A 13,695-nucleotide genomic window follows, 5' to 3' on the forward strand; every position below is an offset into this window, starting at 1 on the left:
AGGGTGCGTTCGGTGCTAAAAAAAAAAATTACGATGGTTTCTGGTTCCCAAAATGGGTTTACATGTACTGGAAAATTCTCGGTATATGCCCAGTGGTATTCGTCGAAAATGGCATTGAATTTAACAAAAAAGGAGAATTATTCTACCCCGTGACTTTAACAATGACGTATACATTTCTGTACTCTCGAATCGTCGCAGTTCGTGATTGTTTGGGCCACCCACACAAAACTTCATCGACATCAACGGCCGATTACTTGGGATTATCGATGGAGTTTCTCACGATCGTCACTTCTTGGTTGTTCTTCGCATTTCGGCAAAACGAACTACAGGAAATCGTTGGAAAGGTTGAAGTTATCGAGTCGAGTCTGAGGATTTATCGAATTTATTCAAAATCCGGAGATTCTATACGAAGATGGAACAATTCTACGATTCTTCTGAATACATTTTGGTTCATACTCTACGGTTTAAATCACGTGCTCTTCTACGATACTAGAACATATCTTTACGACGTCTGGGTTCCTTTCCAAATTCCACTTATTATTACCCACAACGCAGTCATTGTGTTCGCCAATTCTCTCCTGACAGTAAAAGACATTTTTCATCTGTTGAATGAAAGCATTAACGATTTACCGGGCAATATCACGTTGGAGGTGCGAACTCTCCAAAAACTTCAGAAACCAACAAAGCCCGAAGTTGGCCCTGCTCCACTGCAAATGTACGGTCAAATTCATGGGGATTTGGTGACTCTTACGAGAAAGATTGCACATTTCTTCAGTTTATCCATCATTTTGGTAATTCTCAGCCACATTTATTTCATGGCTTCGAATCTGTACATTATGGGTATGATGGTCAAAGACAGAGCAGTTTGGAGCTCCGAGGTATGCGGATCATTTTTACTCGTCAGTTTTTGGCTTGCTCTCCGCACAGTCCAGACCGTGGTACTCGTGGTCATTTCTGAATCAACTGTAGACGAGGTGCTTATAACCAATTTATAAAAGTCGTCCTAGTGCGGTCAACAACCATTTGTATGAATCACATAATTTGAATATTTTTCCATTATAAAATTTAAAAAAATAACAAAAACTGGTGATTCGTATGCTTTTGTGTGGAACGATGACGATTTCTGCAAAACCTCATGGGTTACATATCGAGCAGGCCAATCGAGCTGGAACAGTTCTCCACCAAGTGCTACTAAGCGCAAACACGAAAAGAGACACATGCATGGTAATGAAAAAAAACTACTCCTGGAATCAAAGCGTAAAAAACGTTCGAAATTACGAATAATAAAAGTGGAGACAAAATTTTGAAAATTTTCATATATTTCTAGGGTCGTTTCAATTTGTTTTCGACTTCCATTTTGAATTCACTATCATTGCAGGGAACACTTCTGTCCCTCAGTTTACTGCACCGACATTTGACTATTTCCTTGTGGGGTATAATTCGGGTGAAGCTATCGATTCTACCCACGGTAGCTAGTAAATATTCACTATTATGCAAGGTGTTTTTAACAATAATTTGTCGTAGAAGTTGAGGTTGTATTTATTAATTTGAAAATATTTCTTCTCGTTAACTAGATTCTTGGTGCAGTCGTAATTTACGTTACAATTATGATACAGTTCGACGATCAAAATGTTCACTGAGTCAGAGGAAATAAATCAGTGATTTTGATGACGATGTGGTACGAACTGACAGTCAGGAAAAAACACTTCTGTTTTTAATGTACCGCCTTCAAATTAGAGTACGAAGGTGGCCTTTAGCAAATTGCAACCTTCAAACTTTCGAAAATATAGTAATTGGTTGAAGCATGTTTCAAACCTATTTGAAGGTCATTTTTTCGGTGTTAGAAAGTTTCAAAAATTTTCAAAATTTTCGAACCTCTGAATTTTTTCCAAGTCTACTGCCTTCGAAAAATTTCTTTTTTTCGGTCATTACAACTTTGTCTCATTCGACTCAGAATCGCGTGAAAGATGTTTCAAACCCATCGGGAGGTCATTTTTTCGATTTTTGAAATTTTCGAAAATTTTCGAACCTTGGAACTTTTTCAAAGTCTATAGCCTTCAAAAATTTTTTTTTTTGGTCATTACAACTTCTGCGACTCATTCGACTCAGAATCGCGTGAAACGTGTTTCGAACCCATCGTGGGAAGTCATTTTTTTCGATTTTTGAAATTTTCGAAAATTTTCAAAATTTTCGAACCTTGGAATTTTTCATAGTCTATAGCCTTCGAAAATTTTTTTTTTTTTTGGTCATTACAACTTTGTCTCATTCTACTCAGAATCACGTGAAACATGTATCGCACCCATCGTGGGAGGTCATTTTTTCGATTTTTGAAATTTTCGAAAATTTTCAAAATTTTTGAACCTTGGAACTTTTTCATAGTCTATAGCCTTTGAAAATTTTTTTTTTTCAGTCATTACAACTTTGTCTCATTCGACTCAGAATCGCGTGAAACGTGTTTCGAACCCATCGTGGGAAGTCATTTTTTCGATTTTTTAAATTTTCAAAATTTTAGCTCCTTCTCACTATAATTTGGCAATAATATTATAATATTATAACAGGCCGCAGGCTGCCTTCGAAGGCCGATTAAAATGTCTCCCATAACTGCTCTAACTCTCCAATTCACTATCAAAATAATTATTCAACGATTAATCATTTTTTCTCATCGCTGTATTTGATTGCTTCACGATATTCACGATATTCCCAGTACGGTGAATAATTAAATGGCATGTTCACTGTTGCAGGACAATGAGTCAATGAGTTATCCAAACATTTTACATCCACGATAAATGAATATCCCTTTCTAAATACTCCACTCATTGATATCCCATTCGCCTTATCGGCTCGTGACCAGGTAGTTGACATTTTTTTTCGTTCACCATCGCTATGCCGTGTGCAAAAATTGTGTTCGTTTTGTGGAAAATCATTGGTCTGTGTCCTTACCATTTGAATGGAAGAAAAATAATTCGTTTCTCCTACATCGGTCTGTTTTATTCAATCGCTCTGGCTTTCGCGTACAGCATTTGTTTCGTCAAAGTCGAGAGTAGAAGGGTCAGTGTTTATGAAACGAGACGCAGCCCAATGGCAAAAATATCTGATTTGGTTGCTGGCTCATCCGCGTGCTGCATGATCGTCATAACTTGGTTGACATTTGCATTTTCCCAACGAGGGTTTGGCAGTGTGCAAAAATCTTTTCAAAATATCATGAAATCCTGTGCAAAACTTGGAATTTGCGCTAATCCTGTCAACTCCGTTAAAAAGGGCAGCAGAATTGTTGTTTTTTTCAACTCAACGTGGTCGCTGTTCTTTTTCCTTGGCAGTGTACGTCCGCCTAAGGACATTGACTATTTTATTTGGATACCCTTCATTTTGGGTCACATAGTTATTCCAAATTATATCTTTTTATACACCGGTCTGATGCGCTCAGTGCACCATATGTTTCGAGTGATAAACGAGAACCTCCGGGAAATCTCAGAATTTGATACAACGATCGCCACCATCAGAGAATCAATCAGATCCGAACGATATTGTGATCGAGGGCAAGTAATTGAATAAATAAACACGAAATCGTCATTATTTAATGTTTGAAAAACGAATCGTTTCGAGCTCGGAGATTTCGCGATTCGATGCAAGCATCCCGGAGTAAGTTTACGCTTAAAATATTTCAGAACTGAAGGCTTCTTCGTCTCGGACCATTTAGCCACTCTTGGTCGTGTTCACACAGAACTAGTTGAGCTCACCAGATACATCTTCAATTTGCTATCACCTTCCTTATATGCGACAATGGGCGTCCATTTGTTTGAGATGTCATCGATTTTCTACGGTATGTGTGTCGGGATCAGAGAAGGCCGATTTTCGGAATTGGAAACACTCGGACTTCTGGTCGTATTACAATTTGGGTTGAGCATCCAAGTTTTTGGTCTCATTGCCGAGTTTTGTACTACAGAAAGTGCCATCAACGAGGTTCCTATTCCATATTTGCATAAAAACAAAACAAAATAAATTAACGATCGGAAGTCAATCAAGTTTTTGTAAAACGATTCCTTTCTTTGCCAACAGGCTAATAATACCGGAAACGTTCTCCACGAAGTTATCACATCACAGCCAACGAAGCGGAACATCGAATCGGTAGAAATGCAGCTGATTTACTCAACAATTTCAAATAGTCGTTGATTCTGATGGAAATTATGGAATTAGTTTTTTCAATCGTAGGCCACAATATGGTCGTATCGGATGCTTCAAGATCCGTTAGAAGCCAAGCTTTTCGGACTCCTTCCTATAAAGCTATCGTCAATATATGCGGTAAGTTCGCCATAATAATGTTCGACTTCATTGAAAAAAATTTACCAAGTTTTTTATTCTGCCTCAATACAAATATCGTTTGTATCAGATTGCTGGGAGCGTCACCGTTTATGCGACAATCATGCTCCAGTTAGATGACTTGGAACGCCAAAAGAATGTTGCTGATACTGCTCGAGCAGGGGAGAAGCACGATTGAAGTCAAAACCAAACTTAAATTAATCAAAACATCTAAAAAATACAAATTTTTATAATGTCCAAGTTTTCTCATTCAATTTTGATTACCAATTTTTTTGGACTGATATATCGATTCAATCATTCTTGTCAAAGACATAGATCCATGGCACGATAAGAATTATATGGTGCTATTTGACCATGATGCAGAACGAACTAACCGCAGAAATCAGAAACACTTCAGTGCCAATTGGGAAAGCTCTTTTGCCTGGTACGTCTGCAATCCATTATATAAATAATTATTCCATGATAAATCATTTTTTATTGTCATACCTCCGCAGTATTCAATTGTATCACAATTTTCCCTGTACATTGAACAATTAAATGGTATCATCTAGGATAATGAGTCGATTATTTGTAAAATTATTCTACATTCACGATGGAAGAATTCTCTTTATGAAAACTCACCTCATGCATCATGCATCCATTGTTAGTCTTATTGGCCTGTAACAAAGTGTAGGAATAGTGTTTTGTCTGCTGTCGCTATGCTGTGTGCAAAAATCGTGTTTTTTATGTTTAAAACCAGCATGAGTTATCTTTTAATTTTGTAAATATTTCGCGGATAATTTAGAGTTCAATATTATTTGTAACAGATCGCCAGTACCGTCACTGCTTATGCGACAATGATGCTCCAACTAGATGACATCGAACGTCCAAATAACCTCGCTGATATTTGAGCAGCAGAGAAGGAAAACAATTGAATACAAAACCAAACATTGTTCATTCAAGAACTGTGTGCAGGGGACTTGAATGTACCAAATATAACGTTAAGCTCGACAGTCAATTCTCGAGAACTAAGCAAAAGTCATTTTTGTTTGAATAATACGATTCTCACAAGCAACGAGTTCACGCAATTCGTTTTATCACTCGATCAACACGAACATTGCACATTCCACGAGGCAGTCAATCGATTCGTCAATTCCTTTTGCATCCCTCCAGTCACGTAAATTAAATATCTTTATATGCAATTCATGTAAAAGCCTGAACGAGTTTAATATCATCGTAATACATTCGCTCCATCATTTCGTCGAGTCGTTCTCATTTATGGAGTGAAAGTAAAACAGCAGAGTATCTCGATAATCATTCATGGAGTTTAAAGTGAAGGAAACGCTGTAAATGAAGAGTCTCGATATAGAAAAAGTGCGAAAACAATGCCTGGAATTGTTACAAATAAATAGTGTTATTGAAGCTGTTTTTCTATCATTTCTCAATGATCGTGTTGAAGATTCTGTTTGGGTTTTGGAAAATGATCGGACTGTGTCCTTTCGGGTTGAAAGAAAATGGAAAAATTCGTTACTCTTACGGTGGTGCATTGTACTCGATAGTATTGACATTCGTCTACTTTATTTGCTACATAAAAGCCATGAAAAATCGTATTTCATACTCGAAACCTCAAGAGACTACAATGTCCCTCGTAGCAGACATTTTGGCAAAGAGTTCCCAAGCCTCAATGGTCGTGTTTACTTGGATGTCTTTCGGTTTTCGTCAAAAAGGATTGCGCAGTTTACAAAAATCGTTTAACAAACTTTTTGAAACTTGCATGGCTTTTGGAATTCCTGGCATTTCTTTTGACCTCGTCAGAAAGGGGATCATATTCGCTGCTATTCATAATTGTTTATGGGGCAGCATAATCTGTATTGGATTGAGTATAAACTTGAAGAAACCGACTTATAAAATCTTGATGTGGATACCATTCAATTTTGGACGATTCCTGTATCCGAATTTTATGATTTTTTTTTCAATGGCCATGAGCCTTATTCGAGAACGTTTCAAATCATTCAATGAAGCAATTAGCGATCTCTCCCGAGACGGTAGAAAGCAGCACTTCTTCGTTCGTGGAAAGTGGCAGCAAAATAATTCAAGGCAAATGCAAAAAATATGTTGTTCGCTTTCCTTTATGAAAAATCTATCAATTTTCGTAACTTTGATCAATCTCTATTTTTGGCTAAACAGTTCATCCTTTCAGAATCGAATTATCACTGGACGAATCAGGTTTCATGAGCAAGTATATTCAGCTACGCTCCGAGCTGGTGCAACTGACCATGTCAGTTGTTCAATTTTTTTCATTTTCGCTTTACCTCACGATTGCTGCTTACGCATTCGAAATAGCATCAAACTCGTACGATATCTCTCTCAACATTAAGCATGACAAACTCTGGTCGGATGAAAATAACGTTTACACTGTGGCACTGCTAAGCTGGCAGCTTTTTCATGTGATTGGATTTGTCGCCTTATTCGCCATACCAGATTCCACCGAGCAAGAGGTTTCCTCCAAGTTTTTGCGACTCGTAGTGATCCTTGAACTCCATCAGTTTTCTCTGATACTTTATTTACAGGCCAACCGAACGGGAAACATTTTTCACGAATTTTTGACTTTACGTACACCACGAATCTGCGTTCACAAGGTGAGTATCTCCATTCACATCTGATGGACTGAAGGGAATAAAAGTTCAACGTTTCTGTACAGTCAACTACGGAGTCGCTTGGATTATTTCAAAGGCCTTTAGTCATTCAACTCTTCGGTGTACTGGACATAAAATTCTCGACCATCTATACGGTATGTTTTATTCAGCACTTACAAGGGCCTGCCACGACTTTATCAGCTTATTATCCTACTCGCGAGGTTCCTAATTCAATTCCTGTTTTAACACAAATTCACCGCACTGATGCAAATTTGCACTTGGACTTTTCAGGGGTAACAATGCTTAGTAATCGATTACAATGATTTAAAAAATTGAAAAATCAAGTTTTATTATAGAAAAATGGGCGAATTGAAGAGAGGCCATTTTGGAAGTTCTAGACACTTGAAATTATCGTGGGTGCAAATTTGCACGAGTTTCGTGTCTACGGATTAAACTGATCAATATTTTTCAATGGAGCAACACTTGAATAACGATAATTCAAATAAATTTTAAACACACAGATCAGCAGTCTCATCTTTACATCCATTACGATAATGATGCAGCTGGATGATCAAGACAGTGCAGAAGACATTATCCACTGAACCGACTGATTGAGAAAATCATCGCGAGATCCATTTCTCTGGTGGACATTGCTACGAGATTCTGCACGATTAATTCGATGTATTTGGGACATTTTCGAGGTGATTCAATTGAAAAATGTTGCGATCCAAAAATTCTTTTTGGAAAACGAATGATCGTTGAATGGAAATGGCTCATATTTTGCTCCAACACTCCACACTCGTAAGTGACAAAGTCTCGATTCTATATTTTCATTATTTTATCTAAAATTGCCACATGTCCTAGAAGACGATCGATGATCTATCAGTTTTAATCGCTTGCGTCCAATCGCATAATGCATGTGTTGTGTTATATGCAAAAACATAGTTTATGAATTGAACCAACGAACGAGCTGTCATAGATGAGTTCAATACATTTTCTCAGCGCGGCGCAACGACGCATCCGTGTTAATGGCGTGGAATAAAAATGGCGAATATCAACATAAAGCAAATCTTCAGTGTAGCTTCGAGTGCAAAATATCTCATAATTGGAAAAACGTTATTTAAAAACTCTGAATTTAGAAATTAATAAATCCAAAGTAATAAACTTCAGTGAAGTATTTATAAATGGTGCCGTGAAAATTGAGATAGTGGAAAAAATTACAAAATCACTATCCAAATGACAAGGCCGAAGGTTCTGTACACATTTTTCAAAATGATTGGCTTGTGTCCTTTCGCGATAAGTAAGAATGGAAAATTTCGTTTTTCATACAGCGGTGTCTTCTATTCGATAGCATTGGCCTCCGTCTCATTTTTTTGTTATATGAAAGCGATGAAAAATCGTCTCGCGTTTATAAAACCTCGACAAACAACGATGTTTCTCGTAGCAGACATTTTGGCGAAGAGTACAGCATTCTTGACGGCTGTGACGACTTGGTTGATCTTTGCTTTTCGCCAGAATCGATTCCGAAGTTTACAGAAGTCATTCAATAAGTTCTCAGAGGCTTGTATCGTTTTTGGGGTTTGCGATGGTCCTCGTTACCTCATGAAAAACGGGACGATTCTGGCGGTCATTTGTAATGTGGCATGGGGCAGTGTCTTAGTTTGTGGACATTTGCAGCACTCGAAGTCATCGACTTATCAATTTTTGACATGGTTGCTATTCAATTTTGGACGAATCATTTATCCGAATCTTACGATCATTTTTTTCATTGCTATGAGCCTCGTTAAGGAGCGTTTCCGATTGTTGAATGATGCGATCGGTCAACTTTCTTCAGTCAATTTAGGCCGGCAGGCCATCCGCAAAAAAAATGGAAAAAACAGGTCAAGGTTAGTGTCATATTTTAGGTTTTTCAATTTCATCCATCATCAAATAAATTTTGTGTTTTTCAGAATAAAATTTCTTGACGAAACGGATTCCTTGAGCGCGTACATTCAACTGCGGTCCGAGCTCGTTGAACTGACGACTTCAGGCGTAAATTTCCTTTCGGTCCCAATCTATTTCGCTATGGCGGCTTACATATTAGAATTGACATCAGCCCTGTACGTAATTTCGCTCAATATTAAATATGAACAATTCTGGTGGGAAAAAAACGGTACTTATTTTTGGGCGCTGAACGTTTGGCAAATATGTCAAATTATTGGCTTAATTACCTTACTCACCGTAGCTGATTCCACAGGACAAGAGGTTTTGTTTTTTTAGCTCACAAAGTTTTTGTGAATTATCAAACATGTTAATGGCTCTATATTTGTGTGGTTTTTCGTGTTGACTTTGCAGGCCAACCGAGCAGGAAACGTTCTTCATGAATTTTTCACTTCAACTTTATCTCAAAGGCATTTTCAGCGAGTAAGAATTTCTTTTTTACCGCACATTGTAGTTTTAGAATCTCAATACACTTCGAAGAATACAAAAAAAATATTTATTATCGTACAGGCAACTATCGAATCGCTCGGGCTTCTTCGAAGGCCTTTAATCATTCAACTGTTTGGTGTTGTCGACATGAAATCGTCGATGATCCACACGGCAAGTTTTAACAATTATCATCCGAAAACCTCAGAAGAAAAATGGGAGGCTACCAAAGTCGTTGATCTCTCATTTTCCTTAAATTTGTTTCCGAACCTCATTGCTCTTGTTCCTTCTCATGTTAAAACCCTGTTCATTTTTTAAATCCAGATCAGCAGCCTCATCATTACGTACATTATGATAATGATCCAATTGGATGATCAGCATGGTGACCAAAATGGTTTCTTTTAAAAAGTTTGACCTGCTTCCAAAGAAGGATGCTTGAAGATTTTCTTTTCTAGAATGATGATCAATGGAATCTCAATTTCGCCACGAGCTGATAAACTGCTCTGAGCAAATAACGTTCCATTGTCAATTGAATGATTTCCCCAAAACAACTTGAGTGACGTTCCATCAATCTTTCTCTGCTCTGAAAAAAAAATCTTGAAAATATGGAAGTCTTTTAAAAGAAAAGCTAAAATGAAATGAAAGGATGTTCGAAGGGGAGAAAAATTAGTTAGGAAATTAATTATAAGAAAAGTAGTTCCGTCGTAAAATCTGTGCGCGCGTCCTTAATCTGGTTTTTCTGCTGAATGTATAACTCGGACAACAGCCAAGAAAAACTCGTATCTACAGGGGGCGAACCGTTACAAGTTATTTGGAAATTCACGCCGTAACGACTGGAGGAAAATAATCGTGAGAGGAACAAAATGGTCATCCGGTGCGTGTGAAATAGAGCGAGTCACTTCCATCGATTGAAATTTTTTCTTCTCCATCTAAGACTCGGTTATTGATAATAAATTTTCCAAACATTTACTGCGTTCGTGGAAGCCAGTGTGAACTTAATTTTCATAAATGGAAAACATGAATTAACTTGAATGCTCTCAAGATAATTCTCTGTTTATATACGAATCGATGCCACGTCATACTACTAACATTTTCTGAGCCGCGTGCATCGCGAGTAGAAAAAAGCTTTACCGCCAGCAACAAGAAAACAACGTTTCAAAGAAGCTCCATTTTAGCGCAGTTTTTGTGGGTACGAAGGGGTCAAATATGCTAAGAAAGCAACCGGAAATTCTGAAGAATAATGCAATTAGCGAGAGAGCACAAAGTAATTGGATGGCGAGTCAGTGAGAGAGAGAGAGCGTTTTTAAAACTTTTTTTTATTTCAAGTCACTTATAATCAGGACACTTAATCGTAGAACTCTTTGTTTCACAAAATGCAGATGAGAGTTCACGACTTTTCGATTTCTACGACATTCTGGAAAGTGTGGCATGGCTGTGGCGTTTTTTCGGAGTGTTTCCCATGACAGTAAGAGAATTAATGGGCATCAAAAGATACGAAATCAATAAACTCTTCGCTGTTTTGAGCGTGATCATTTTTGTGCTACGGATCGGAAATTTCACTTACGTGATGATCAATTTCGATGAGCATTTCTGGTTATTATTTTTGAAAAGCATCGAAATCACAGTTTTATCAGGAGCTTGAAAACTGAGTAGTTTTTTCATTATTATTCTTCAGCAAAGAGTCATTCCGCATAACCTCGGCGACGATTCTGGTACGAGCAATAGGCAATATTTCGTGCATGTTCGCATCCACCGTTTATCGGATACCTCAACTCAGCGTGGCAAGTAATTTTGTACAGCTGCTAAAGTTAAAATGAAATTTTAAACCAGAAACAGTGATCTTTTTGTTATAAAAAAACATTTTCATTCGACCCAGCTGTCAGAATCGATCAACGCCATATCGGAGCAAGATTTATTTTTGAATAAAATGAATTGCCGACCTTATCACGAATCCTGCGTTAAAATCATTCGAGTTTGCGTGTGGACGACTCTTCTAGCTGTGCTGTTTTTCATAGCGTACGATATCTATGGTATTCGTCGTTACTACAACATGTCAGTGGGCTTATTTCCATTTCATTCAATCCCACCAAATAATCATTGCCATTCCCAGCAAACTGATCTCAACTGTTTCGCGCTTCGCTAGTGTGTCACCGGAGTACATACTTTGGCACGCTGGCCTGTTCGTCCAGATCATTGATTTCACGGTGTTCGCTACGTTGGTGGGATTACTCGGACTGAACTTTTATAATCTGAATGAAAAAATACGATCAGTCGTGACAAGAGCCAATGCATCTTCGCCAAAGGTAACTTCCATTGCGGTCGAATAATCTCGAACTTTCGAGCCTGATAAGTTTCCCCCTTCTCAGGTTCTTGTTACTTCCGACGTTTGCGCCGAGCAATTACGCTTCATATCCGAAATCCACTACAATATGTGTGCAGTTGGGAAGCGAATAAATCGTGTCTTCGACTGGAACGTGGTGAGTCATAGAATTTGAAATGTTTTTGTCATCCTTCGCTTTAACGTTGTTCAATAGCACACCCCGATTTCTTACGGAAATTTTGAAAAAAATATGTCGCGCAGAAAAATCTAACGAATTCGATTGTTAAAAAAGTAGTTCAACCGTATAGTTTTTCAGATATTGCAAGTTAAAGTTCTATGGTTTCTCCATCTGAACACATGGTAATCGTCAAACAAAAAATTCGTGTCGAAACAACTCGAGAACGATTCTTACGATTTCGATTTAAAAAAACAGTGTTAGAATATCTTCTGAAAAAAAAAAAAAAATTTTTTAAACATGATATACCGTCTAGTTTTTGAGAAAAAAATTATTGTAGTAAAAATCATGTGAGAATTTGAGTGGGAGAATTTCAAGGTTCGCGACGTGTGGCAAAAGAAAAAATATAAAAATTCCAAAATCACGAGCAATTATGAAATTTTTATAAAATATCGTAACCATTTATTTTTTTAACTGATCACTAACGATAATCTGAATGATTTTTGGAAGATATTTCACTACGAATAATGTTACATAGGAAGAGGGCTGCACCCTATTTTTTATATGACACTTAGCTATCGAACTACCTTAATTCGGTTTATTCGCTGATGCAATTCCCATCATTGCAGGTGATAAATGTCATGGTCGCTTTTATTGTCGTGAGCACAACTCTGTATTATATTTTCTACGAAGTCCAGCGAGCTGGGCCGACGGATTTATCCCAAATTTTTGCTTACATCCACTGGGAGTTGTACCACAGCGTTCCAATAGTAATGATTGTTATAGTCTGTAACTTGACATCTCATCAGGTAAATGCGAATTTAAATATGGCAGAATTCAGCCAACAAGATAGATGTGAACGTTCATTCGATTCGCAGAGTGTCCGCGCTGGAAAATTAATTCACGAGATCCGGGTCGAAAGTACAGATTCAGAATTGTACCAGGCTGTCAAATCGTTTTCGTTACAATTGCATCATCAAAAATTACAGTTCACAGCCGGTGGTTTTTTCCCCGTTGACTCGACGCTCTTGCAAACCGTAAGAAAATATGCTTTCGCATGAAACATCCTCAGCCATTTGTCATTTTATGGGGAAAAAAAAATCTCCAAATTCTTCACCAATCGATTCGACCACTTTTTCATTTCATTTCAATACAGATGATTGGAAAAATCACTACGTACTTGGTTATTCTGATACAATTCAAACCGAAGTTGGAGTAACTTTTGAGTCTGAGAACTTCTTCCTTACATTTGGTGAAGCTCGAACCGCAAAAATTCGTGAGTCAAGTGTTGTTCGGTGCCGAACGTGTTTTCATTCCTGGTAAAAGGTTACAACGCATTTTCAAGAATTCTCAAAATGGATAACGCTGTTCTACATTGAAAAGACAGTCCACTCGATAAGAAAGTTCAAGAAAAATACAAACTTCTCATCAATATGTGGACCGTGAACTTTCTGGTGTTGGTTTCTTCGTAAAGTAAACTTTTTAACTGCATAAGAGTTCGCTAAGGAATTAAATAAATGATTGTTGATAAGCACATCGAGTGCCCCTGCTGAATCTTTTGTCTGCATAAGATTAACCGTTGGATCTGTGCATTTTTGAGAAGCAAAAAACAAATGAATAAATAAATTTGAAAAATGTGACTTCACACGAACATCAATTATCCCAAGATCTCTTACTGCTTCTTTTAGTCTATTTCTCTTTTTTTTTGCATCGTTCAACGTCACGACCAATACTAAGGGGAGGAACACACGTGTTGAGAAAAAGTTACTTGTTGGATTATTAACGGAAATTAATTTTAGCCACAGAAGCTCGATGAGTTTCAAAAATTGTAAAAAATTTTCTAATGTTTCATTTAAAAATTG

The 13,695-nt window shown here is 37.5% G+C and overlaps 3 protein-coding genes across 3 annotated transcripts; all 3 read left to right on the top strand.

Moving 5' to 3' along the window:
- Positions 1-6,530: 6,530 nt before the first annotated feature.
- Positions 6,531-7,616, top strand: LOC122416137 (uncharacterized). The gene is made up of 4 exons (XM_043428839.1): positions 6,531-6,794; positions 6,867-6,935; positions 6,998-7,087; positions 7,454-7,616. Exons 1-4 carry the CDS (start codon positions 6,573-6,575, stop codon positions 7,532-7,534), a joined length of 462 nt encoding a protein of 153 aa, XP_043284774.1. The 5' UTR covers positions 6,531-6,572; the 3' UTR covers positions 7,535-7,616.
- A 167-nt stretch (positions 7,617-7,783) lies between these two features.
- Positions 7,784-9,191, top strand: LOC122416599 (uncharacterized). Its single transcript, XM_043429666.1, has 2 exons — positions 7,784-8,818; positions 8,882-9,191. Exons 1-2 carry the CDS (start codon positions 8,169-8,171, stop codon positions 9,189-9,191), a joined length of 960 nt encoding a protein of 319 aa, XP_043285601.1. The 5' UTR covers positions 7,784-8,168.
- On the top strand, positions 9,167-13,473 carry LOC122415739 (gustatory receptor family protein 3-like). The gene is made up of 11 exons (XM_043428153.1): positions 9,167-9,176; positions 9,267-9,335; positions 9,423-10,602; positions 10,718-10,931; positions 11,014-11,119; positions 11,215-11,390; positions 11,482-11,641; positions 11,705-11,815; positions 12,463-12,642; positions 12,712-12,870; positions 12,990-13,473. Exons 3-11 carry the CDS (start codon positions 10,545-10,547, stop codon positions 13,050-13,052), a joined length of 1,227 nt encoding a protein of 408 aa, XP_043284088.1. The 5' UTR covers positions 9,167-9,176; positions 9,267-9,335; positions 9,423-10,544; the 3' UTR covers positions 13,053-13,473.
- Positions 13,474-13,695: the final 222 nt, after the last annotated feature.

The sequence above is a fragment of the Venturia canescens genome, chromosome 9 (assembly GCF_019457755.1).
Source record: "Venturia canescens isolate UGA chromosome 9, ASM1945775v1, whole genome shotgun sequence".
Lineage (NCBI taxonomy): Eukaryota > Metazoa > Arthropoda > Insecta > Hymenoptera > Ichneumonidae > Venturia > Venturia canescens.

Coding starts and splice junctions, on each gene's coding strand:
- LOC122416137 (XM_043428839.1), top strand. CDS start 6,573: ATGTCAGTTGTTCAATTTTTTTCATTTTCGCTTTACCTCACGATTGCT. Junction 6,795..6,866: donor CAGATTCCACCGAGCAAGAG/GTTTCCTCCAAG, acceptor CTTTATTTACAG/GCCAACCGAACGGGAAACAT. Junction 6,936..6,997: donor CACGAATCTGCGTTCACAAG/GTGAGTATCTCC, acceptor GTTTCTGTACAG/TCAACTACGGAGTCGCTTGG.
- LOC122416599 (XM_043429666.1), top strand. CDS start 8,169: ATGACAAGGCCGAAGGTTCTGTACACATTTTTCAAAATGATTGGCTTG. Junction 8,819..8,881: donor AATGGAAAAAACAGGTCAAG/GTTAGTGTCATA, acceptor TGTGTTTTTCAG/AATAAAATTTCTTGACGAAA.
- LOC122415739 (XM_043428153.1), top strand. CDS start 10,545: ATGCTAAGAAAGCAACCGGAAATTCTGAAGAATAATGCAATTAGCGAG. Junction 11,642..11,704: donor CCAATGCATCTTCGCCAAAG/GTAACTTCCATT, acceptor CCCCCTTCTCAG/GTTCTTGTTACTTCCGACGT. Junction 11,816..12,462: donor GTGTCTTCGACTGGAACGTG/GTGAGTCATAGA, acceptor CCATCATTGCAG/GTGATAAATGTCATGGTCGC.